The 26112-nt window shown below is 31.6% G+C and overlaps 5 protein-coding genes across 5 annotated transcripts; 2 read left to right on the top strand and 3 right to left on the bottom strand.

Moving 5' to 3' along the window:
- The first annotated feature begins 1031 nt into the window (after positions 1-1031).
- LOC105773728 (type IV inositol polyphosphate 5-phosphatase 11) lies at positions 1032-4768 on the top strand. The gene is made up of 7 exons (XM_012595823.2): positions 1032-1259; positions 1346-1476; positions 1560-1636; positions 1844-1969; positions 2927-3117; positions 3504-3641; positions 4405-4768. The coding sequence occupies exons 1-7, from the start codon at positions 1059-1061 to the stop codon at positions 4558-4560; spliced, it is 1020 nt and encodes a 339-aa protein (XP_012451277.1). The 5' UTR covers positions 1032-1058; the 3' UTR covers positions 4561-4768.
- A 1250-nt stretch (positions 4769-6018) lies between these two features.
- On the bottom strand, positions 6019-6892 carry LOC105773730 (probable calcium-binding protein CML41). Its single transcript, XM_012595826.2, has one exon. It carries the CDS (start codon positions 6860-6862, stop codon positions 6245-6247), a length of 618 nt encoding a protein of 205 aa, XP_012451280.1. The 5' UTR covers positions 6863-6892; the 3' UTR covers positions 6019-6244.
- Positions 6893-9822: 2930 nt separating this feature from the next.
- LOC105773727 (probable galacturonosyltransferase-like 1) lies at positions 9823-11339 on the bottom strand. Its single transcript, XM_012595822.2, has one exon. It carries the CDS (start codon positions 11170-11172, stop codon positions 10099-10101), a length of 1074 nt encoding a protein of 357 aa, XP_012451276.2. The 5' UTR covers positions 11173-11339; the 3' UTR covers positions 9823-10098.
- A 4149-nt stretch (positions 11340-15488) lies between these two features.
- LOC105774315 (uncharacterized) lies at positions 15489-17044 on the bottom strand. Its single transcript, XM_012596764.2, has 2 exons — positions 16916-17044; positions 15489-16367 (listed from the first exon to the last, which is right to left on the bottom strand). The coding sequence occupies exon 2, from the start codon at positions 16337-16339 to the stop codon at positions 15623-15625; it is 717 nt and encodes a 238-aa protein (XP_012452218.1). The 5' UTR covers positions 16340-16367; positions 16916-17044; the 3' UTR covers positions 15489-15622.
- Positions 17045-20182: 3138 nt separating this feature from the next.
- Positions 20183-21386, top strand: LOC105774845 (elongation of fatty acids protein 3-like). The gene has a single exon (XM_012597412.2). It carries the CDS (start codon positions 20350-20352, stop codon positions 21271-21273), a length of 924 nt encoding a protein of 307 aa, XP_012452866.1. The 5' UTR covers positions 20183-20349; the 3' UTR covers positions 21274-21386.
- Positions 21387-26112: the final 4726 nt, after the last annotated feature.

Raw genomic sequence — 26112 nt, 5'->3', positions numbered from 1 at the left:
AAGATGATTTAACGTAAATAAATTGGTTTACCTATTCTATGAAACAAAATGCAATTCGAATCTTACTTACCACATAAATACTTCAAACAAAATCCTGAATCCCCGTCGACATTTTCTAGTTTAGCTCATCATTGCTCATAATACCATTAAATATGTTGTTCAATGGATGCATATCCTTGCAAGGGTTTGCTTGTTGGAAATGGCTAAACATTGTCGTTTTCAACTTTTGTTATATAACCTTTAATATTGTCAAATTTCCCAAACCTAACTCGTAGACCAAAAAAGACAGTACAATCATAGTTTTCGAATAAGATTTTATCATTTAACAGAAGATTTCAAATTATTTGACTTTTATTATTGGGTTAATATATCGTTTAGTACTTGATTTTAATTTCAATATTCAATTTGGTATTTAAGTTTTTTTTATCCAATTTAGTACTTAAGTGTGACATCAATATTAGATTTGATATCGAAACTAAATAACATCATATATGGCTTAACGAATGTTTGATATGTGTTATAGGAAAAAAACAAAACAAAAGCACTGTTAAGGAGGGTTGGTCTCTAGGCCAGTATCGAATCATTAATGAAAGTATTGTTCTCATAGTGTCTATGCTAAATTTTAGCCTTGAGTTTTTGTTTTCCAACTCTGAAGAGAGTCCAAAAGGGTTCACGGAGTTTAACAGGAACACCTAGTCCACCAAAGAAATGTTTAGTATTTGGCATTAATGAGGTTCGAACCCATACCTTTAAAGGGTCTTTGTGGTAAAAGCACTACCACTAAAGTGTCTTCTCTCGAAAGAGAGCCAACCACCCTTAAAAAAAAATCTAAGTACTAAATTGAACATGAAAGTTAAACTCAAGTATTTAACTAGAACAAAAAAGATAAGTAATAAAGTGAAAATTGTGACCAAATTCAAGTACCAATTGGTATATTAACCCATAATTTTCTTTCAAAATCTTCACCGCCAAAGGCAAAAACGAAAAAAATCTTTCGTATTTATATTAAAACCACACCTCTTGCTCGTAAGGTTAATCAATCAAGAAGCTAAAAAGCTATGGGAAATTACAACACAATACAAGGTGGTAAAGGGTACGTGAAAAGATCAAAGAGGAAGAAACTAGCCATTGATGATTCTCTCAACAAACAAGTTCCAACCCATGATGGAATAAAGTCTGTAATGGCTGATAATCTCTGCAATTTCTCCACAAATTCCGACCTTTGCATTTGCATGGTCACTTGGAACATGAATGGACGGGTTTGAATCAAATCCAAGTTCTTGTAATAAGCTTAATCAAATCATTCATCATCTTGCAGTATAATAACATATATATATATATTAAGGTCTCGTATGAAGATCTGGTGGAGCTGTTTGGGAACAACCGTGGGTTCGATTTACTTGTGGTTGGCTTGCAAGAAGTGCCTAGCAAGGACCTTGCAAGATTATTGCAGGATGCTCTAGTTGATACTCACGAGTAGGTTTCTCTATCTTGTGTTCTTTATTGTGCTAAGACTTCCATTTAATCTCTCTATATACATGTATGTATATGAATATCAGATTGTTGGGGGTGGCAACTATGCAGTCTCTGCAACTATATGTGTTTGGAACGAAGAATTCATACATGTTCGTCGAAGGTAAATTAAGATAATTTTTTTGACATAATGATAAATTTAGTCCTCAATGTTTACATTTTTTATCAATTTGATCTTTATTCATTAATTTTCATGGTAGTTGGTTTGTGGTGATTGATTAAGAGATAAATTTATCATTATACTTTTTTTAAGCTTAGATGGGGTGATTGATTTTTGGTGTTCTTTTGTGGGGGCAATTACAAAATGTAGAAATGAAGGTGGATAAGCATGGTGTAGGAGGGTGTGGAGGAATGAGGAGAAGAAAGAAAGGGGCAGTGGCAATCAGTATCAATTACAAAGGACTCAAGTTGGTGTTTATCACTTGTCATCTCTCTGGTAAGCGCCGTTTTGTTTCAATTATCAGCATCATTATAAGGCATCCTTAACCAAACAAATTTGAGTTCATATCATTAATGGGATTTAAAGCTCCATTTAGTGCCCCCCACAAATAAACCAGAGCTATTATTACCACCCTCATATCAATTGGATGGTTTGGATTAGTTGTGGCTGAATCAATTTGAGTCGAATTAACTTGGAATTTAAAATTTTTGGATAATTTCATATTCAGGTTATTTTGTGTTCGAGGCATGTAAAATTTAGATTATTTTGGGTTCAGATCATTTAAGTTTGTTAGGCAAGTCATTTTGGGCATGTTTATTCAATTTTGACACTTAAGTTTGAACCATTGCAAGCTACTTATTCGGAACATTTTGGGTTTGGGTCATTTTAAATTTAGACTATTTTGGGTTCAAATCATTTCATGTTTGAGTTGGATCAGATTTGAATATAGATGAATCTATTCAAGTTTTAAAATTCCAAGTCCTAATTGGACAAATTGAATTAGTTATGGGTTGAGTCAATTTGAATCAAATCAATTTAAGTTTTTAAATTTTATGATCATTTTGGATTTTGGTCATTTTAAGTTCGAGTCATTTTGAGTTTGAGTTGTTTTAAGCTTTGGATTATTCGAGTTTGTTAGACGAGTCATTTTGGGTTTTTATTATTATTTAGGTTTGACACTTGAATTCAGATCATTTCGGATTCAGATTATTTTAGGTTGGAGTCATTTAGAGTATAGATAAATTTAAATATTTTGGATTTGAATAATTTTGGATTCAAGAAATTTCGAAAATCGAAGTTATTAACTTTTTATTATCAAAGCTAATTGGATCACATTTGGATAGAAATTATTCGAATAGTGAGAATTGATAGGTGTAATTATTATATATCAATTAAGATTTTCGTTCATTCAAAAAGCCCCTTAATTTGATTCATAATTTGGTCCTTAAACAGCTCATGCTCGGAACGTAGAAGAGAGAAATTCACAGTGCCGGCACATATCGCACTCTCTGTTTTCCAAGTACTGCAACAACCCTTACACCACCCCCGCACACATCACCGTATGGTTGGGCGACCTCAATTACAGGCTCCAAGGCATCAACACCCACCCCGCCCGGAACTTAATACACAGAAACCTTCACAAAGTCGGTCCAGCTTTCCTTCTTTTTTTTTTTTTTCTTAAATCTTATTGAGGGATTTCTGACTGATTAGGGAGAACTATTTGAAGTGTTGTTCGCATAAAATCGATAAATCCCTCAATCTGAGATTTTGTCTCTTGACACTATTGAGAGTTACATAGGAGTCACGGAGTGAGAGTGCTTCGTCGGATTAGGTCCTGTGAGGTTCACAATCACCTACCACGGAAATGGTGTCATTAGTAAGGTTTGAACCCAAGCCCTAAATGGCATCAATGGACATGTGTGCTATCAACGATACTTCACAGACTTCTCTACCGAGCTTTCACTAGTTTTCAACTTTTCAGCAATCATTTGCCTAATTTGCATCAACTTTGCTTTGTTGCTGTTTTCAGCTGCTGAGAAGCAAAGATCAGCTCCTTCAAGAGGCTGAAAGTGGGCAGATTTTCAATGGATATTGTGAGGGAAAACTCGCCTTCAAACCAACTTACAAATACAATATAGGCAGCAGCAATTATGATACAAGTTACAAGGTGATATATAAACTACAATCCTCTTTTTATTTGTTATACTAAATTAGGGTTCAATTTTTAAATTATTTTTAGGTTCAAATGATTTTGGGCTTAGAGCCATCCCGAGATGTTAGCTTATCGTTTAAATATCAATTTGGATCTACAGTAGAACATATTTAAAATATATAGACAAAATTTTAAACATGTGCACATATTGCATGGATAGCTTAGATCTAACATGTTAGAAAACAAACAATATTATTAAAACTTATGAAGGCTATTTTTTATTGATTAACATATCACGTTCAAGTTGTCCATGCAATAGATTCACACGTGCTTAACATTTGATCCACATATTTTAAATATGCTCCACGTTAAATCCGAGCTAGTATTTAGCCACCCCTTGGTTAAATTGGGAAACTTCTTTTAAGCTCCTCCAAAAAATTAAAACATTCAATCTAAACCTTTTTAACCTTTTAGTTAAAAATTTGTAATTTTGACCTCTATGAATGATTAATAATTTAATTTAAGCCTTTAGAACAAAAATTTAGCTCCCAAAAAAATAATTTATCTCGGTTTTCCCTAAACAAAACTTTTAGATTCACCCTGATAGAAGGTACTAATTTATATAATATTATGCCTTAATGACTCAATTAAAAAATTTTAAGAGTTTCGATACTAATTTAAAATTTGAAACATAATTTAGAGAAGTATTGTATAGTTAATCTGATCTTTAAACTATGGATTCTCTCTTTACATTTATTTATTTTATTACATTTTATAGGTTCGAGTTCCAGCATGGACAGATCGAATCTTGTTCAAGATCGAAGATCCAAATAAAATTACAGCAAATTTACATTGTTACGAGTCGGTTGATGACATTTATAGTTCGGACCATAAGCCAGTAAGGGCCCACCTTTGTCTCAAAGTCCACAAATAGCATGTGATCAAAGTCCTTGACCAAAATATATCCCTCAACCTTTTGAAATTAATTGTAAAACACACAATTACCATTGCATAATTAATTTAGTCAAAAATCAAATGTGTAGTTAACTTCCAAGCTAGAATTTTTACCCCTATGAACAATATAAATATGTAAAAAGAATGCCATGGTAATTACAGTTTTTGTCCCTCATATTTTTTGTTTACGTGATTAGGTCCTTATTCATAGCTTTTGGTATGTCCAATTAGGTTTTTGCCTTTAAATTGTTTATTTATTTTGAAATTAAATTTAGACCAAAAAGAAGTCGAATGTGACCATTAATATTTTAAAAAGAGTCGGATTATTTTTTTTTCTAACGAAATACTGACAAAAACATTAAGTTTTGAAACATGGCAATTCAAGTGTAGTTACAAGCTCTCTCTTTTTTTTTTTTTTGAATTTTTATAAACTTTTTTAAGTTTGAGATTTTTAATTTTTTAATATTATTACAATTATTTATGGACATAGCATATAAGACAAATAGTTGTCATATCAGCATGAAACACACGTGGATTGTCATACAAGTTTTCACGACAACATCGTTAAATTTTATTATTTTAGTCGAGATTTTCATTAAAAAAGGTGATTTGACTCTTTTTGTAAGGCTAATGACAAAATTTAAATAAAGAAAATAAAGATTAAATTGATAAAATATATAAATATTAAGAGTTAAATTTATCATTATGCCTAATTTTTATAATAAACTTTCCCCCATAGAATATCCAATTTGTGTGCTATATTGCAATTCAAAGCTTTGACATCACCAACCCTCAAATTTCTTGCCTAAATCAGGGGTCTGCAAACGACTTTATGACTCAATTGCTTAAATATCAATACATTCAAACGAGTTCCTTCTTATTGGGGCTTTTTTTCTCTTTACTTTTTTGACATTATTCTGTATTTGAAGTACTATTTTCTTTCCCATGACTAGGATTTTTTTCAATTATAAAAACAAAAATTCAAAAACATGGAACGACTTCTTCTTTCATTACTCGGACACAAATAGAAAATTATCGTGGATTGTTAAAATCGTTGTTATATGGCTTTCTTTATTCGTACCCTTTGCACCAATCGAAAGCTCTCCTACCCTTTCTCTTCTACAATTTAGTTTTTTTTTTTATCATGAAACAACTTTGAACATTACGAAACTACAAACTAAAATCCAAACAGCTTTCTTCTCCGATCTCTCTAACACTAATCATTAGATCGACTTGTCGATGGGTATTAAACCACCGTACTAATAGTCGAATAGCCGCTTAGAGCTCACTAGCCTGACTTTAAAAAAAAAAAGTTAATAGTCTAGTCGCTTAAAGAAAAACTTTTGAATATTTTAATTATTTAAATAAAAATTTTTGATATCCCTTAAATAGAAAGATAATATATACTCAAACGTGCTCGAATTTCACATCCTCTTGATTGTTGCAACAACAATGATATCCATTGAGTTAAGAATCAATCTATATTTCTTGTTGATAGTTGGTCGTATAGATGTATTTTTTTTTTCATAAAGAAAATTTATACGATAAACAATCGAAATCAACACAAATTATTTATCGCTAGCCGAAGAAGGGAAATGAGTTGCCCCAACGATGATTTTCAAACACAAAATCAACACAAATCTTTTATCCCAGCTTATGCAACTCTACTTTACACTTACTATTTCATTTCTATTTGCTTCAACACCTTTCATCATATGTTGAAATTCATTGAAATCAAGCACTCCATTACCATCAAGATCAAACACCCCAATCATGGCCTTACACTCTTCATATGATCTCACATCCCCTAATCTACCAAGCATTTGTTGCAACCCCACCGGAGTTATGCACCCACACCCTTTGTCCCCTTCGTACATCTCGAACGCCCCCTTAATATCATCGCCATCGTCACCTCCTTCCATCAACTCTACGAAGTCCTCAAACCCCAACAGTTCATCTCCGTCGTTATCGAAATCTTTAATGACCCTTCGTACCACGTTGCTTGACACGTTGTCTCCTATAGAAGCAAAGTAAGCACTGAGTTCCTCACTCGAAATTTTCCCATCCCCGTCGTGGTCGAAACGATGGAAAACTTGTCGAAGCTCTTCTTTTTTAGTTGTTTTATTTAGTGGCGGTAGAGGGACAGCCGGCGGTGACAACGGTAACGAGGTTGAGGACTTGGATTTTGAGAGAAAGGGAGGGAAATTTAAGCTTAAACCCTTGTTGGAAAACCATTTGGTAGGCTTTGAAATTGTAGGAATTCCCATGAAAACCATGTTCATTAAGGTAATTCACTTGAGCCAACTTATATATATATATAGAGAGAGAGAGAGAGAGCTGCTAAGAAGGAATTCTTTTGGTCTAGTTTTCACATTGCTATGCAAAGACTTGTTATTGCTATGCAAAGACTTGTTTAAGTGATTTCACTTTCATGTTATTTTATTTTTGGATTATTCGTTCTAATAATTTTAGGTTTTTTATTCAATTTATTTTGAGTTTCGATCCTTTTAAATTTAAGTCGTTTTTTAGTTCAAGTCAATTAGGATTTCAATTAAACGGGTTCGAATCAATTATACTTGGATTTTATTTGAGTTTTTTAGGTTAGTCATTTTATGTTTGGATCAATTAGAGTTTTGGTTATTTAGGGTTATCAATTTGAGTCATTTTATATTCAAGTTATTTTACTAATTGCAGTGGGTTGGGTATTTTATTTTTTAATTATCTAAATTTGAAACTATAAATCCGCCTAAAAATTTGAATCTATTTATTTTCCACAAATTATCCGAGTATTACTATTCATCAAATCTCGAATCCAAACAAAAAAAAAACATTTCAAAATTCCAATCATTCTTTTTTAGACATATATATATATAACTAAATCTATAATCGTTGTAACCAATAGATTCAGATATCCAAATCTAAATCCGCATCCATTATTTGAATAAGCAATACGAATCTAAATAATGGATATTTATGATATCTATCTGTATTTGTTTCAAATCATTATGAATGGTAATTTTAAAATTTGAATTCACGATATTCAAGTCCGAAAATAAAAACCCGAATTAATATATGATATAATAAAGAAAAAGGAATTATTTGGTGAAAAACTTAGCCTAGTTTTTCACATTACTATGCAAATAAATTAACGTGTAAGCATATTAGAAGGGCGATTCATTCATAGGAAGTTTCGTGATTGGGAAAATTAACTAAAAGAAATTGATACGTAGCTTCTTCGCATATAGAAGAGGGACCCAATTATATGACTTTTGGACTAATTTACATTTTTACATATAATAATAATAATGGTGAATATCAATCAATGACTTTCAACACTAATGTCATATATAGGATTGTTGACTCAGGATGGGATGGATTGGGAAGTGCGGTACGGTACGATACAGTATTTTTTTTATTGTCATTGTTATTTTTACAGTATTTAATTTTATTATCATCATTATTTTTACACTAACCGTAAAAGTAAATGCACAGTTTATCCAATCTCACCCTTAGAGATGGTAATTAGGTGGGGCAGGGTGATTTTTTTGTTCCGACTCAAAACTAAATATTAATTTACTCATTTCAAACCCAATTCAGTAAATCAAAGTTGTACCTAATTTCAATCCGATTGAATCGAAAATGCCACAATTTTAATTTTTTTATATTTTTATTAATAGAATAATGATTTTTAACTTTTTATTATTTCTAATTTAATTAGATACCTATGATAGTGGGACTTGACAGATACCTTCACGCAATGGTATTGAAATGAGAAAGGAAATTCACACAATGGTGCCGAAAGCAAAGACAAAAGCTAAGGGGCAGGCAAGGGCCTTAGTCCTTCTTGGTCAAATGGAAAAATATCATTACTAGTTTCATTTTAAATCCCTTAATTAGCCTCTCCTTAAAAATAATTATATAATCTAAATCCTTTTAAAATTAAATATTTTAACTTTAACCCCCTCAAAATTTTAAAATTTTATCTCGGCCCCTCTAAACTAATTAATAATTTACTGGTAATAATAAAGGAGAATATTTGACCCCGCATGCTTGGACTTTTATCCCTAATCACAGCCATACCTTTTCAAAGTCATGCCACGTGGCATTTAGTGAAGCCCCGATGATCTTCACGTTCCCATCTCCTTAATATAAAAACCCACCGACACTCCTTATTAATTTTATTTAATTTTTTAATTATAGAGAGACTTAATATCTACTTTTATTTTTTTTAATTTATTTTTAAAATCGATATAATACTTAAAACCATTGCAATTTTTAATAGGAAGATAAATGTATTTCAAGATGCTTGGATACACGTCATCTTACATTGACAATAATATCAATACTAACCGAATTAAGACTCAATCGATAATACTTACTTTTAAATTATATTATATTAATTATTATATAAAGGCATGAAATGATGTTTGATTTGATGCAAAAATATCTTCATCTTTAAGTATTTAATAATTTAATTTTATTAAAATTTAAAATAAATTACATTAAAAAATAAGAGATTTTAAATTAACATATCTTTCTTTCATTCAAAATTATTTAAAATAATATAAAATATTATATTAATAATATTAAAATTAAAAATAGTCATCTAAAATTAATTTTGTTTTATCCAAAATTATATTCCGTACATATATTTACTAATTTACTACACAATATTCTAATATAAATTCAAGTACTTATAAAATTTAGCAATAAAAATTCAGTACTTAATTTTTCAACGTTTAAATTTTCAATTTATCAAACACATCCTTAGTCCTAAATTTGATGATTTTTTTCACCTTGGTCCTTGTACTCTTTTTTAATCCCTATTGATTTTGGAACTTGGCAGCTTTTCTCAATTTAATATATAAACTTGAATTTCGTTTCAGGTATAATGACATGACACGCCTAAAGTGTGCTACATTATCACCTAATTGTTTAAAGAAAATTGTGTATATTTTGCAATGATTTTTTATATTTGATATTTATTTTAAATTTTCAAGTGATAGTGTACAACATTCTCAAGTGTCGTATTACCATACCCTAATAAAATTTAAGTTCACGGATCAAATTAAGAAAAGTTGTCAAGTTTCGGATCAAATAGATTGAGCCTTAATATAGTTGGCACTGTTATTATTGTAACAATTAAGAGAATGTGGGTTCGAGTATATTTAAACACGTTATTTCTTAATTTTAAGAGTTGTGGAGTTACTAAATTACGAAATTAGAAAGTAGAAAGACTAAATTCCGAACAAATTTAAATTTGTGAAAATTACAAAAAAATCTATTGGGGATTTAATTTTATTCAACAAGGATCCATGAAAATTACAGCTCACCCAAAAAAACCCAGCTCTTTTGCTATACAGATTTTGATTCCAAATATTGTACATACAATAGATGAAACATTATATAATATGCACTGTATATTTTACAAGAAACAACTTAAATCTCCGGGCCGGAGCTCCTACACCGTTTCTCGCCGATTCTTTCACTTTCTCAGCAGCAAAACAAGTGTTTCCCATCAAGAATCCAATACAAATGGAGTTTGCAAAAGATCATAAGGCGCCCATAAAGCATCCAAAGGACAAGGCCTATTAGCATCAAGCCTTGCCCATGGCTTCCCTTTACCACTCCAATGTAAAAGACTAACCGGACCAGGATGTAAATTCCGACATAAACCTCGGAAATTGTCTCCGCCGAGGCCATGTTGGTTCCACCGATGATCGACCGGCACTATGTTCCCGGCAAAAACCAATAAAAATGGTGGCAATGAACCTAATTCATAGATCCTCATCTGCTTTTGAATTTCCATCCATTCTTCGATTTTCGTTGTGTAATCTCCGTTTCTCCATCGATCGAGGTCCATTACCATTACACCGGTGTTAAAATAACATGGTTTACGGTTCGCGAACGTTAAATATAATGAAGGGTTCGACCAGAATGTCGTGGTGAAGTAAGAAGTGAAGTTTGCATTGCAATATTGTGGTGCGGCTAACACCGAGTTGTCTCCGAGTGGTGTAGCGGCGAGTTTAGCTATGTCGTCGACAAGGATTAAGTCCGAGTCGAGGTACACGACTCGGGTGACACATAAAGGGAGAAGGTTAGCTAAGTAGCTTCGAGCGTAATTCAAAGGACAGTCTAAAGCCGAACGAATGGACGTAGAGATAAGGCGTGAAACGGAGGCGTCGTCGAAAGGGTAGATTTGAAAGTTTAGGTAAGGGAAGGAGGCAGAGATGGTTGCATGTAGGAACGACACGTTCGTTGCAGCGGAGGTGACAAAGTGGAAGACAATGTTCTGAGGGCAAGAGGAGTGTTGAAGGACCGAAAGGGTCACGGCCATCGAGCCACGAATGTAAGCCGAGTCAAGGGTGACCGCCACATGAACAGCTTGGTCCGAGCAGAAAATGGAAGATTCACCATTCGGGTCGTCTTCGATATTAGTTATTGAAGGGCAATCCGGAGAATTATAGAATTGCGGGGCTTCCTTGAGTTGTAGCGTTACAGTGGCGGCAGTAACGGTGGCGATAACGGCAGCAATGGCGAACACATTGAAGGATAACACATGGAGGAAATGTAAGAGTTGTGGTTTAGGCATTGGGAAAATTTTGGGTTGTTGAATTCACTTTCATTCTCTATATATATACATATATACATGAATTATCATCATTTTAAACATGCAAAAGGGTCCACATATTGGTCCTATATCCTTTTCCCTCAATTCTCAATGAAGTTATTCTCCTCCATTTCACTCCAGGAGGAAATATGCATGCATTTCCTTGAAGAATAGAGTTTCCCAAAGGTAAAATTTGGGATCAAGTAAACAAATTTTAACGAGTTTGATGTCTTTTTCAAGTTTTATGTACGAATAAAATAACATTAGAAGAACTTTTATTTTCGTTTAAGAATATGATTTAATTAAACTATAGATTTAATCGAAGCTAATTTGATTATCCAGCGTGAACCATCGTTTTTTTATAAACAAATCCATCACATTTTGTTCATTGTTTATTATATTGTTAAAATTAAGCATAGAGTTATATAAGGTTAAAATATGTAATAAGTCCGTATACTTTTTAAAAGTTTAAAATTTAATCTCTGTATTTTTATTTTTAGGAATTTAGTCTATTTATTTTCAGCTTTCAAAATTCAATTTTAACTATTGACAATGATAATCTTTCTTTTTTCAATTTATTGGCACGACATTTTGAAATAAAAAAATACTCACTTGGTAACCATGTAATTAAAAAATGACATTGTAATTAACTTAAATTTAGCAAATGAATTTTAATAATGAAACTTGGATTTTAGAATATGAAAATAAAGTGATTAAATTCTTGGAAACAAAAATACAATGACCAAATTTTAAATTTTCGAATTGTATAAAGTCTTATAACATATTTTAACCTTTATATAATTGTGATTTGTCAATTATGAACTTTTATTTGTGATTTTCATTGTCAGTTCAATACAATTAGGTCACAATTTCATAATATCAAATCATTAATTCTCTTATTAAGAAATTAACCCTTGGAGTATGTTGGACGATCACCGTCCCGGAAAAGCATGGTGGAGCGACCAGCAAAACAATCTTGCTTTGTCCCCAAGGCTCCTCTCCTTAAAAATATAAAAAGTAGACAACTAACTTGGTTATAAATAAAATTCTTGCAAGTTCATCACTCAACTTTTAAAATATTTTTATTTTAGTCATCCAACCGTTAAATCTTTAATAGTAATTAATTATACACACCACATCATGTTCACACTTTCATTTTGATCAGCCTAAAAATTCGGTAACCAACTAGGTAATCTACCCTCAAAAAATTTGATATTTGGTTCTTGGCAACTCATTAATCTTTTAGACTTATATCACGATTTGGTCCCTGAATTAGACCTTTTCTTATTGTTGCCTAAAACTGAGCCAAGGGCAGACAACGAACTTAGCCCCTTGGCTCAATGGTATAATTATGATTATAGTTACTCCAGAACAATTGCAATTTTGACCCTTTTCAAAATTTTAAAAATTAATTTAAGCCATTTTAATACAACCTTTTTAGCTTTGCTCTCCCCCTCCCTTATTTATTTAGACATAACTCCTGGTTTTGCCCTTGCTTCTACCCACATTATCAACCAACACCACAAGGCGGCATAGACACATCCTTGCGCTTCACCCACTCCATGCCTCGAAGTGCGTGACCTTGAATTCCCCATGGTCCCCAAGCGTATGAGATGCCGAGTCTCGCCTCTCAAAGGCAAAACGAACAGCCCTGAGACATATCACGCCAAGGAATTACAATTAAGAAGGGCATGTCTGCTGTCACCACCATGTACAACTGTACAAGGTCCGTGCAACAGACGCAGCTCATTCGTCGTAAAAATACGAAACGACCGACGACCCACTCAATAGTAGCAATACATGGAACAAGCAGGGAAAGACAAAGATCTCTAAGAGGTACAATGTCAACAACCTACTCAACAGGCACTCATTTACCAATTATGAGAATTTTATACGGATACAAGATTTACCATAAAACACCATATAGCAGTTACTCTATAATTTCGACTTTTTTACCGTGTCGATATTTTACTACAATTGATTATGATAGAATCCATTATAAATCGTAACCATACCAGTGCTACTTCGGGGTTACATAGAAAGTGGCACCAAGCTATGATTATATTAATAGAAGGTCAGAATATGCTCTAAATCTATGTACTCTTCATGCATTCGGAATTTAATCCCTTTAATTTGCGGATTTAAATATGCAAGTTCAATCATTAACACTATTTAAATTCTTTTGTTGAGTTCAGGTTCATTAAAACATTTTTTCAGTTACATGGCCAGCATGTGAGTATTTATTTTATTTCAAAATGCTTAAACGATGCTAGCAATTGGACATGAAGTTTAAGATTTGAAAAGCAGAGACACAAAAATCCTGGAAATAAAAAAATATAGGGACTAAATTCCAAATTTATGAAGTATAAAGACTTATAGGGTATTTTAACCTTAATAGAAACATAACCTAAAGTATAAAGACTTATTGGGTATTTTAACCTTAATAGAAACATAACCTAAAAATTTAATGACCCTACAACTAAGCCATCCAAGCAATTTCACAAATAACCTTCAGCCAGAAATTTTTTAGAAGGGAAAATGAAATTACCTGACAAGGGGACAGAACTTTCAATCTGCACGTTCACTAGGCCCCCCATGCACCAACTCTAGGCCGAGCCAGCCATGTGCTTAAAAGCTTAGTCCGACAAAGTACAAACCATATGGGGCACAACGAACAATAAGATTTTGAAACTGGTGGATCAAAAACACCCAAGGAAGCTGATCAAATAGAGCCATTATAGTACACAACATGCCATAAAAGAATACAAGAATTCAAGCCTACAAGTATGTTGGAACAAAATAAAAGTTGATGTCAGCATCTGTCAATCCAGGACACTAAAAACATGTGATGGCTGTCTGGAAGGAGCTTCAAGACAAAAACAATATATACAGCACAATCATTTGATCATAGCCAACTTAGAACAAAACTGTATCAAGCATGTCTTTTCACATGATAGCCGAGAACGCACAAAAGGAGGTGGTTGGCTCTTCGAAATGGCAGGGTTCTAAGTTCTAACCGGCAAGTGACGACAGGGAAAATGCATGCAACACCATCAATTGATGCTAACTACTGATTCTAAATTCAATAATTCTTAGGGACAGCTTTGTTCAAAACACAAGCGGAAAAAAGGAGCAAGCCAAGCCAACATGTTAGCACAATGAACATTAGCTTTCAACAAAATACAAGACAACATGAAGACTAACCATAATGGGGATTAGTGATGCCATATAGCTAGGAACCAGTTTAACGTACATCATTAAGGGAAAAACTCAAAAGAAAACTACCCTTCATTACAAATTTAATCATTAAAAAGTAAACAAATAATAAGCGGGAATCAACAACTAAAGTTGCACTCTCAATGGAACAAACAAAACCAGCAATAAATGCCATACTATGTTATGTTCCCTAGATATGGATCGAGTCACCGGACGATTTACAACTAAGTCATGTTGAGAAGAGGGATTATCCCCCTTGTTTCTTGAGCGACCTATCCAGTATAAAGTTCAACTCGTCGAAGGGAGTTACCTTAGTACTCGTTAGTGAAAGATCCAAATATCATAGGTTAAGTATAAATTCTGCTTATTTCATTAATAAGAAAATAACTCTCTTAAATATAGATTAACAGCTTTGAAACTAGTAAAATATGATAAATAAGGAAGACTCCTAATTCATGGGGATACTGATAATATATTGGGATTCTCCTTATTCAATAAACATTCTGTTTATGCTATTTTTTGCTTATTGATTTACTTCTTGTGCCTGCCATAAGTGCTGCTGACAAAAGTGTCCCTAACATACTATCTTCCTACTACTTGTATACAATCCATAATTAGAACTAGAAGTCAGAAGAGCAACCTGGGCTGCAAAAACTCCATTCTGTAGTCTGGACCATCTGTTGACAATAATCAGTAAAAGAAAAGAGACAAACAGATTAACACACATGCGAACAGTTCTGGACAGAAATAAACAGAATTGGGGGTATTTAACTATTGCTGCATAAATAAAATATGTTGTTCGTAAAGACTCAAATGAGAGGAGCAAGTATAGTGAAAACAAAACTTTCAGCATGTTTACGGCAAATGCATATACTAAAGCAGAGAAAAACAAGTCTACCTACACTCCCACTAGTTAAGCCTCTTATGGACGTAGAACTAACCTGTAATCATGAAACTTAAAAGGCAGATATAAAATCTATTCAAATTGCAAAAGGAAGGTGTGTACAGTTTAGTGAACTAAAGGATATTGCAGCTCGTAGAACACAATGATGCATTTCCACGTATAGATGGCAACCATCAAATTAACAAAAATAATATATAAACAATTCCTCAAATCACCAAAAAATAAAAATAAAAAGCATTCTTAGATTTACACATGACATCAAATCGACACTCTAACATGATTAGCAATTTAAGCTGTGATTGTGGATTCGGTTTATTGATAGATCATTGCAAAGATAACACAAACAATGATAAACAGAAACAGCATCTTCAGATAATGGTCCTGCTGGCCTTGTGCAGTACGCTGACGATGATGGTGGTGGTGATGGTGGTGATGATATCCATGAGCATGACCACCATGATATAAATTTGAAAACCCATACGGAAACCCAGCAGCATGACCAAACATAGCCGCATCAGGAAATCCATGCACTTGAAGGTTAAACAAAGATGGAATAAGACCACCAAAGGCTGCAGACAGTGTGAAATTCCCGAACCTAGCCGTAGCCATTGGCGCAAAACCTCCCAACCCTCCCATGAATCCAAAACCATTTTGGGGAAATTGATTTGGTTCCGGTGGAGGAGCCGTCTCAGGTCTCTGTCCAGCTGGACGATTTGGAATATTAACACCCGGGATAGACTTAGACCTAGGATCAGTAGATGATTTCCCCCTTCCATACAAAGGAACCAATTGTTCTTCCTCGATAAGGGCCTTACAAATTGGACATTCACGAGAACGGGAATGAATATGAAGCCATTTGTACAAGCAAGGCCAGCAGAAAAGATGCCCGCATAAAGTAACGATAGGATCTTGAGCTAATTCAAAGCAGATATTGCACTCAAAGTTACCAGCATCACCATTACCATTGTTACTAGAGCAAGATGGATTTTGGGGCGAATGGCTCGCTGATTCCCCAAACTCACTTGCCATTACTTAAAGACTTCCAAAACCCAGGTTCCTATAAAAATCAAACCAGAATTAAAATAAGCAATCCACTAAATATAAATTTCAACAGAAAATTTTAATTCAATATAAGAATTAAAAAGAACTACATATTCTTTCCTAAATATTGGCTGAATTTATGTAAAGATCAAAGCCTCTACAATTAATTTAATTTGGGGGCAAATGGCTAGTTGATTCCCCAAGCTCACTTGCTATAAACATCAATTTCACCGGAAATTTTTAATTCAATGTAAGAAAAATAAATAAATTAAAAAATCCCTAAAAATTGACGGATTCATGTAAAGATCAAAGCTTCCACAGTTAATTTGATTTTGAGAAACTAAATAACCTCAAATTCAAAAACTGCCAGATATCATATACAAGAAAACATCATCACTAATTCCAAGAAAAATCATTCATAACGATTAAACAAAGAGAAAATTTCACTATCGTAGATCGGGATTCAATTGTAACATAATCAAATAAAAAAATTAAGAAAAAAATACTAAGAAAAAGAAATAAAATACTAGAAAATTTAAAAAACAGAGATAAATTGGAATTTACCAATCGATAAAGCAATCGCCCAAGAAAGTGAAAATCAACGAAGATACAGAGGTGCCTTAAAGAAACTACGGATTTTTTTTCCTTAATTTTTCTTTTGACCCTTCACGGTTCCATTATTTTCCTTACTCCATTTCTTACGTTTGGGTTGGGTGAAGGTTAAATTCTACTATTAGTCCCTGTACTTTACATAAATTGTGGATTTAGATTTTATATTTTAATTTAGTTAATTTTAGTCTTTGTTGTTTTTTAAATTTAAAATTCAGCCCATACTCAAATAGTAGCATGGGACCTTGGCCCTCAAAAATGAAAAATCATTTTTTTAAAAGTTTATATAAGATTAAATAACACTTTGCCCCTCCAAAATAAAAAGATTTTAATTTAGTCCCTTCAAAAATGATGAAATCATGAGTTAATACATGATAAATTTACAATATGATCTCTCAAAAAAATTACAATTCAATTTTAGCCCTTAAAAAGTTTCTAGATCCACCCATGGTCAGGGGCGGAGCCAGAGAATTTTTTTAGGGGGCCGAAATGAAATTTTAATTTTTAATAGTCTATATCTTTATAATTTTTAAATGATTAAATCAAATTTTTATTATTTTAGGGGGACAAAGTATAATTTTATCTTTATTAATTTAAAATTTTAAAGGGTCTAAATAGTAATTTTTCATTTTAGGGGGTCGGGCCCTGCCACCCCATAGATTCACCTCTACCCATGGACTTGTATTATGCATACATTTGTAGATTTAGTTCATGTTTATTCTCTAATTGAATCATTATTTGTCCTTATAATTTTTTCAATTTTGAAATTTTAATCTTAATGCAAACAACTACTGATTAAATTCATTAATCGACTTTTCATTAATATCTAAAATAATAAGCCAACATGGCATTACATATGTGATAATATGTTTACAGTTTTCTATTTTAAAATAGCATAACTTAATGAACTTAATAGTTACCATTTTGTTAGAATTAAAATTTTAAATTTTGAAAAAATACAGGGACTAAATATAATCAAATTAATATGTAAGGATTAAATCCACAAATTATACATAGTACAGGGATAATATCAAAATTTAACCGTGGGGGGAAATCAACCGACTCTTCGTCCGTTGATAGTGGAAAACGGGTACTTGTCCACGTGTCGCTGACCTAGTGGTTTATGTATCTAAAACTCGTTTAATGAGATGGCGAGTGTTATTAAATCAGTGGGAACCCGCGTGGGAATCATGTGAATGCCTAAAACGGTCCCGCCTTAATTCAACAGCTATCCCGTTGACTTTTCGTTAAATTAGCGAGTAAGAAAATGGAGTCGTTGCCTTGTAATAATGGGCCCAATTTGTTTGACGTTCAAAGCCCATTTTTGCTTATTAAAAAAATCACTAAGGTTTGTCAATTTTTCAAAATAGTCCAAATTAGACCGACGGCTAAATCAAGGGAATTACCCTATTGATGCAATATTGATATTTCAAGGACTACCATATTTACTAGAAAAATGGTAAATTTTACAATTACTTACACAACTATTAGTGTGCTTTTGCATTGGTCACCAAATTAGAAAAAAATTTATTTTCGTCACTAATGTTATCATTTGTTTCTGATTTGGTCACCCTCCGTTAAATCATTAATAAAAATGATGACATCGCCTTTTTAATTAGTATAATTCTAGAAAATTTTAAATAATAAATAAATTGATAATTTAGGTATCACATTAGACACTTTATGAAAGTAAAGGTATCAAATAACCCTCCAATTGATAGTTCAAATACCACATTGGACATTTCCAAAGCATAAGTACCACATTAAACATTTTATAAAAATACAAGTACCAAATGTGACATTATCCCTAATAGTTTGCAATGTTCGTACGAGGTAGAATGCGTCTAAAATGGCAGCTTGAATATAATATTAATTATTGCCAAAGAGAGTTTCTAGAAAGTTTAATTAAGAAAAAAATAATTACAATTATAATTTTTGAACCATTCAATGTTGAACCCACTACTAAATTCTAAGTCAAGTGATATTGTCGGTCAAAATATTATTAATTATAATAATAATTCAGAAATTCGGATTTAATCAATTTCAAACTTAAATTTCTCTCAAGTTAATTTATTCAATTCAAATTGACCTGAAGTTGAGCGATTTAAAATAATCCGAACTCATAATGTTTTACATTGAAAAAGTTAAAATGAGTTAGACTCGAATGTAAAATTTGACTCAACCCAAAACGATAAAAAAAATTAAAATTCATGTTGAGGGATTTTTTACTCATTCGAGATAAGTATTATAAATGTGGGTTAGCATTGTTCCTGGCGAGAATATTGTCTCCCAATACCCAAGGTTTTCAAAAACGGGTCAGTAGTCGAATCGGTTAGGTCATCAGTTCGTCGATTCGAATAGTTTGTCTGGCTCGATTAAATAAATTATTAAAATTTCCTAAAAAATTTTAAAATTTCGGTTCAATTGATTCAACCGCCCAGTTTAACCAATTTTTTACCGGTTCAACCAGACTATCCTAGTTCTAGGACAACTAGTTCAATGCCCTTCTCTAGATAAGTACCTCGATTGGTTCTTAATTGGACTAGCCAGTCTCATCTGGTTCGGTTCAAACAATCTTGCCAATATCATGAGATCTTGAGTGCTTGAAAAGGTAGTAGGTTCAACAAAGCGAGAGCACCACCTATATTTTCAAGCACCCTACAAAGTTTCTCTAAAAAAAAATCCTTAAAAAATTCAAATTAATCTAATACAAGTTGATCTGTCCTAAAACCAATCCAACTCGTTGAATCGGCTTAAATTTCATTGTATAATGCCCCAATCGATTCTCAATCAAATTCAAACAACCCTACCAATATCGCGAGAGCACGACCTGCATCTTCAAACACCCAACAAAACTTCTCGCAAGAAATAAAAAAATCCCTTAAAAATTCAAATTAATTCGAACTAAAACCAAATCAACTCATATAATTAACTAACTTATCCTTTTTATGTATATCATTATTGTACAACAAATTACTAATTTTTAATTATGTTATAACAAAATATTATAAATAAAGTAAATAAAAAAATAAAAAGACCTGAAAATTGCTTCTTTTTTATTTATGGGACAAACCAATATTTAGTTAGTAAAATAAAGTCAATGTAAACTCAATCCTAGGTAATCTTTTCTTTGTTTCGTCGTTAGAGGAAAATTAATTAATTAATTAAAATATAAATTAAAAAAAAACAAATTAAACTGGCAAAAAAAAAAAACTCCCAAAATCTTCAACCCAGTATCTCTCTTTAATTGGTACAAATATCCCTGCGCCGCCCTTCAAAATTTCCTTCGTCGTTTACTTAAATTTCTTGGCAACCAAACAGAACCGAGTCAATCAAAATTCTATATTTTTGAAATTTTTTGGGGATTTTTTTGAATTTTTTTTCCGATCATGATGCAAAGCCTGAAATACTGGTTAGCAGAGCATCCATCAATCGTGAATTTCCGGTGGAGTCACACCCAATCATTTGGTTCAACGTGGTCATTCCTTTTCGCCGCCATCGCCGTTTACATCGTCGCCGTCATAACCCTCCACAGTTTCCTTTCCCTTATCCTCTCCAAAAGCCGACGTATCCCTCTCGGGCCAATCCCAGCCATCCATAGCCTCTCTGTTTCATTAATCTCCGCTGTCATTTTCGTCGGAATCCTTTACTCCGCCGCCGCTGAGATCCGCGACACACGCTGGTTCTGGCGCCGTACAAAAACAATCTCCACACCATTTCAATGGTTCCTTTGTTTCCCACTCGGTACTCGTCCTTCCGGCCGTGTATTCTTCTGGTCATACGTCTTTTATCTCTCCCGCTTCCTCCACCTCTTCCGTACATTCTTCACCATTCTCCGTCACCGGAAATTAACCTTCTTCCACTTATTCAACCAATCAATCCTCTTATGGATGTCCTTTTTATGGCTCGAATTCTCTCAATCATTCCAAGTCCTCGCCATTCTCTTAGCCACTCTCCTATACTCCGTCGTATACGGCTACCGTTTTTGGACGGCGATCGGTCTTCCGAGCGCCTGTTTCCCTTTCGTCGTCAATTGTCAAGTCGTCCTTTTAGCCTGTAACCTAATCTCCCATTTTGGTGTCATTTTCCTCCATTTTCTCAAAGGTGGATGTAACGGCATGGGAGCTTGGGGATTCAACTCCGTTCTAAACGGCGTCATTTTAATACTGTTCCTTAATTTCTACGTCAAAATGCATTTGAGAAAGAAGAACGTTGAAGACATTGATGGAAACAGCAATTCTTCATCATCATCATCATCTTCTTCTTCTTCTTCAGCTCATGGATGTTCCAGGTCTGATATAAAATTTGAATGACTTTTAGTAAAATTACAAATTAAACCCACCTTTTTTTAATGATTTTTGTTATATAAATCATTTAGTTTTAGGGAGATTAACAAGCAAAAAGTTCTCTATCTTTTTCTTTTTTTTTTTTTTTTGCGTTTTCTTGCTTTTTCTGAAAAAGAATTTGTAAGTGTATACAGTATACACTAGAAAATTGTTTATAAACGAATTAATAAGAATTAGGAGAATTAATTATATTTGTGTTTCATATATTTTTGTTGACATTACTGTGTTATTATATTTGTGTTTTCATTGATTTTCTGTCTCTTTTCATTTCTTGTGGATGAATCACAAATTTTATATTTTTGAAGGATTAAATAGATATTTATTTTTTATTTTTTAGGTAAAAGTATAATTTTCTCTTGTACTAATTTATAATTCGATCATTTATAAATATTTATAAATACAATTTTTCAATTTTGAGGGCCAATGCTCTTGCCTGACCCTTACATCCGCCCCTAGCTCGATGTTTTAGATATGCTTCATGTTTGTATAAAGAAGAAAGATTATCATTAACATTATTTTATTGTAAATTGTATGTTCTTATTTATAATTTGATTTACGTGTTTTAAATATTTTTCTTATCGAAGCTAAATAAGTATTTAGCTTGTACAAACTAATGGTTAGATTGTGTTTTAAAATATGTTCCATATTATATTTAAACTAGTATTTAGCTCGTATAAACTAATGACTAGATTGATCGAAAAACTCCAATTTTGAAATTAATTTAAACTAATGGTATACTGTATTTTGAAATTTATTTTAAATGAATTAATAAGAATTGGTATTTAGCTCGTACAAACTAATGGTTAGACTGTGTTTTAAAATATGCTTCATTTCATATCTAATCTTACATTTAACTCGTCTAAATTAATGGTTAGATTTATGTGTTTTAGATATGTTTTTTTATCTATTTTAAACTGATATTTAACTCAGTATAAATTAATGGTTAAATCATATTTTAAAATATGTTTCATATCGTATCTAAACTACCATTTAGCTCGTATAAACTAATTGGTAGATTGATAGAAGAATCTTGTTTTTAGATTAATTTAAAATTTAAGTCATAACTTCACTAGTTTATTTCAATATATTATATTTGATTCTTTGTTCGATTCAGATGTTGCCAATCAAATATTTATAATATTCGAACCCTTAAATCGAAGATAATACATGTTTAAACATATTCGATTTTATACCATTTAGATTATTACAACACCAATCGTCTAAATAATTATATCAAGAATTTCAATTAGATCAATCGTCTAAATAAAATTTTCATTTAGTTCCTCCGATCTTTTCAACTTAACTAATTTAAAATAATCAACCCGATCAATTTTTATAATATCTTGACCTAATTAATTCGACTTATTAAAAATATATATTTAAAATAAATATATTATAAAACATATATAAAATAATTAAAATGTAAATATATTTAATCGGCTTACATATTATATATAAATATATTTAAAATAGTTTAAAAATATTAAACATAGTTCAATTATAAATTTTAATGACCGATAATCAATCGATATAATCAAATAAACCAACCCTAAAATCAATTTAATCACTAAAACCAACTTATGCTCTCCCCTACTACTAAGTAGGATCAAAACCAACAAATGTTGAAAGCAATAGTAAGGAACATTACATTTCCAATGGAAGATATAAGTTTTAACTTATATATGACATTGTTAGAAGGGACAATCACGAACCTCAAAACATTAACCATAAATCAGATAGGGGTGAGCAAAACTTGATTTGACTCGAAAAAATCGGAAATAAAAAATCAAATTTCGAGTTATTCAGTTTTTTCGAGTAAACTCAAATAAGTAATTCGAGTTCGAGTCGAGTTAAATTTTACAATTCGAATAACTCAAATAACATATTGGTGTAAATACATTTATAAAAATTAAAATTAAAATTTATATTTTAAAAAATCAAAAAAGCTAAAGAATATATAAAAAATTAAAATTTAAAATTTAAAAATTAAAAATAATAATTCTTAGGACCTAAATAAGTAAATTAATTATTCAAATTTATCATACTAAAACATTTTTTCCTCTTATTCTACTTTGAAAGAGTCTTCAAAAATATATAGTTTCAAATTTATGTGCTATGATATATAATTAATTATATTGTAACGATATTTTAATATGACATATTTAATTTTTTTAATTTAACTTAAACAATTCTATTCGATTTAACTCAATTCGATTCGAAAAAATATCAAATCGAAATTGGATGATAAAATAAGACTTGCCAACTTGATTAATCTAAAAAATTTTCACAAACATTCACCCCAAAAATCATAAAGTGTCAACCTAGTGAGCTTGTCTTCAACTCTTCATGCTTAGAGAGTTGTCCCTGAAATCTTAAAAAATATATCTCATTATAAGCTCTTATCATATTTATTATTTTTAACATAATATCTAGAACTACTCATAACCTCTCCCCAACTCATAAATAAGAGGATAATGCGTTTCATCGCACTCGAACTCACGTCTTCCTATTTTAATAATAATACTCATACCAATCGAATTAAGATTTAATCAGTAATATATTTTTTTAATGTATTTATCTAGAAGCAAATTGATTTTTTTAACCCAACTAAAATTCCTTGATTACCGGTGTTTGCCGGTCAAAATTAGCAATGGTGAATATAGTAAATAGTAGTACAAAGAAAAGTGTTTGAATATAGGGTTTGGAAAAGACTGGTAGCTACCCAACTTATATTCTCTGGAATCTGGATTCAAAAAATCTAATGTCCACGTAAAAAGTGCTTTAATGGTTCGAGTCTAATCATACACTTCATGGGTCATTTTTGCCTTATCATGTATTTAATTAGATTTTTCAGTTCTATGAACTTGTCGTTTTCTTATGTCGTGGAACGAATCGATTAATCATGCTTGTGGATCTGTTCATAATTGGTCACCCATTTTTCTAACAACGAAATCATTTTGTAAATTAATTTAGGTTTTCGGTAAAATTAGGAGATAATTTTAAGTGTTTGATAGGTTAAACTTGTGCAGTAGATGATGAGACTTAAATTCATATATTTACAGTTCTTTTAGAAGAAGTCAAAATATTTTAAAAGGACTAAACAAAAATTTTTCATTTTTTGAAAGGGTCCGAGGGATTAAATTGAATATTTTGATGTGAATTTAACGTAGAAGAAAACTTTACCCAATGCTTCAAACTAAATCTTTTAAGTAGACAAATGATTACAACTTTTGAGTAATTGAGTCATCAAATTTAGTCAAAGATTTACACAACTTTTTCTAAGGTACATGTTAAAATTCATGTATTTTGGGTATGATCTGTCGTAATTTGACATGTTAAATTAGACTTCTCATTATACTTTACGAGCTTTTCTCCGAACAATTTATATATTTTTGTCATGTTTTTATTTAATTTTCGTTTTTGGTTTTAATAAATGAAATGTCGTGTTTTTACTACTTTTGAGACCCGAAATGGCCAAATGTCTCATCAAGGACCTAATGGTTGATTGAGTGTCGTAGGGAGTTATCGGAAGCCCGACTGTGAGGAAAACCTCGCCTAGAAGGAGGGTATTGTGACATCAAAGCCTGAAAATCGTGATACCCTAACAATATTGAATTGAAGAGGATCGAGACACTTCAATATATTATAATTAAAGTTTAATCTCTCAACTTACCCAATATAAAAAGTTTATGATTAGATCAAAAGGTTCTTCGTAATTATACATTATTATATAACTATTATATGATTATTGACGATATTACACTGTCGTATAACTATTATAAAGATAATTATTTGATACACTGATAATAATATTTTTCGAAAAATATGCTTTTAAACACAAATTATTTTTTTCCAAAACATATTGCCACAAATGTTTTTCATGTTCCATTTAAGACGTCGATCTTATACAGATAGCCAACCTTGACTCATTGCTTTTTCTTTTCCATTCAACAACAATTTTTCAAAACAAATGTGCCAATTAAAATTTAAAGAAACTTATTTATTTTACGTGGAGTTACGGATTAATCTGTGTGTCAATTTAATTAGGAAATGACTAATATACTCAATATTGAGCACTTTATTTATAAACAGCAACTGAGTTACTCAGTATCAATCTTAATATTGGTCAATTTTATACTGAATCGGTATTATGGATTAACCCGTGTGCCAACTTAATTAGGAAATGACTAATATACATTTTCATTAGAATTTTTATATGTAGACTTGAACCTAAATCGCATTATATGTAGACTTTTATTTCATCTAGATCTTATAAATATATATATATATATATATAAAAGACAAAAATAACATTTATTACTTTATAAAAATAATGGGTTTTTGATAATTTCACAATTGAGTTAAGATACAGTTAATAGGTGACACTAACTTAGTCAAACTTTTAAACAATAATATATATATGATACATCAATTAAATTTTAGCTCAATCGACATCCTTGTTGCAACAACAATGAAAAGTTGAGTTTGAGAGCATTTAAACGTGTTTTCCCCTCTGATTTACGAGTAGGGGATTTGTTGATGGTTTAGGCATTGTATAAATATATGCATGGGTAAATTACACCCAAAGCCACTAAACCATTAGTAAGTTAATGTTTTGATCACTCAACTGCAAAATTTTACAAAATTGTCACTAAATTATTTGAAAAGTTTATGTTTTAAGTCATTGGGCTGTTAGTTCTTTTTTTTCAATGACCAATACAGTGGTTTAATACCCATTTAGATTTTAATTCGCAGATTCATAACATTCAAAGCTATATCACGAAAAAAATTGAACTATAAAATTGA

Source organism: Gossypium raimondii, chromosome 6 (genome assembly GCF_025698545.1).
Source record: "Gossypium raimondii isolate GPD5lz chromosome 6, ASM2569854v1, whole genome shotgun sequence".
Classification (NCBI taxonomy): domain Eukaryota; kingdom Viridiplantae; phylum Streptophyta; class Magnoliopsida; order Malvales; family Malvaceae; genus Gossypium; species Gossypium raimondii.
Note: the sequence above shows the minus strand (reverse complement) of the source record. Positions and strands in the feature narration are given on the sequence as shown.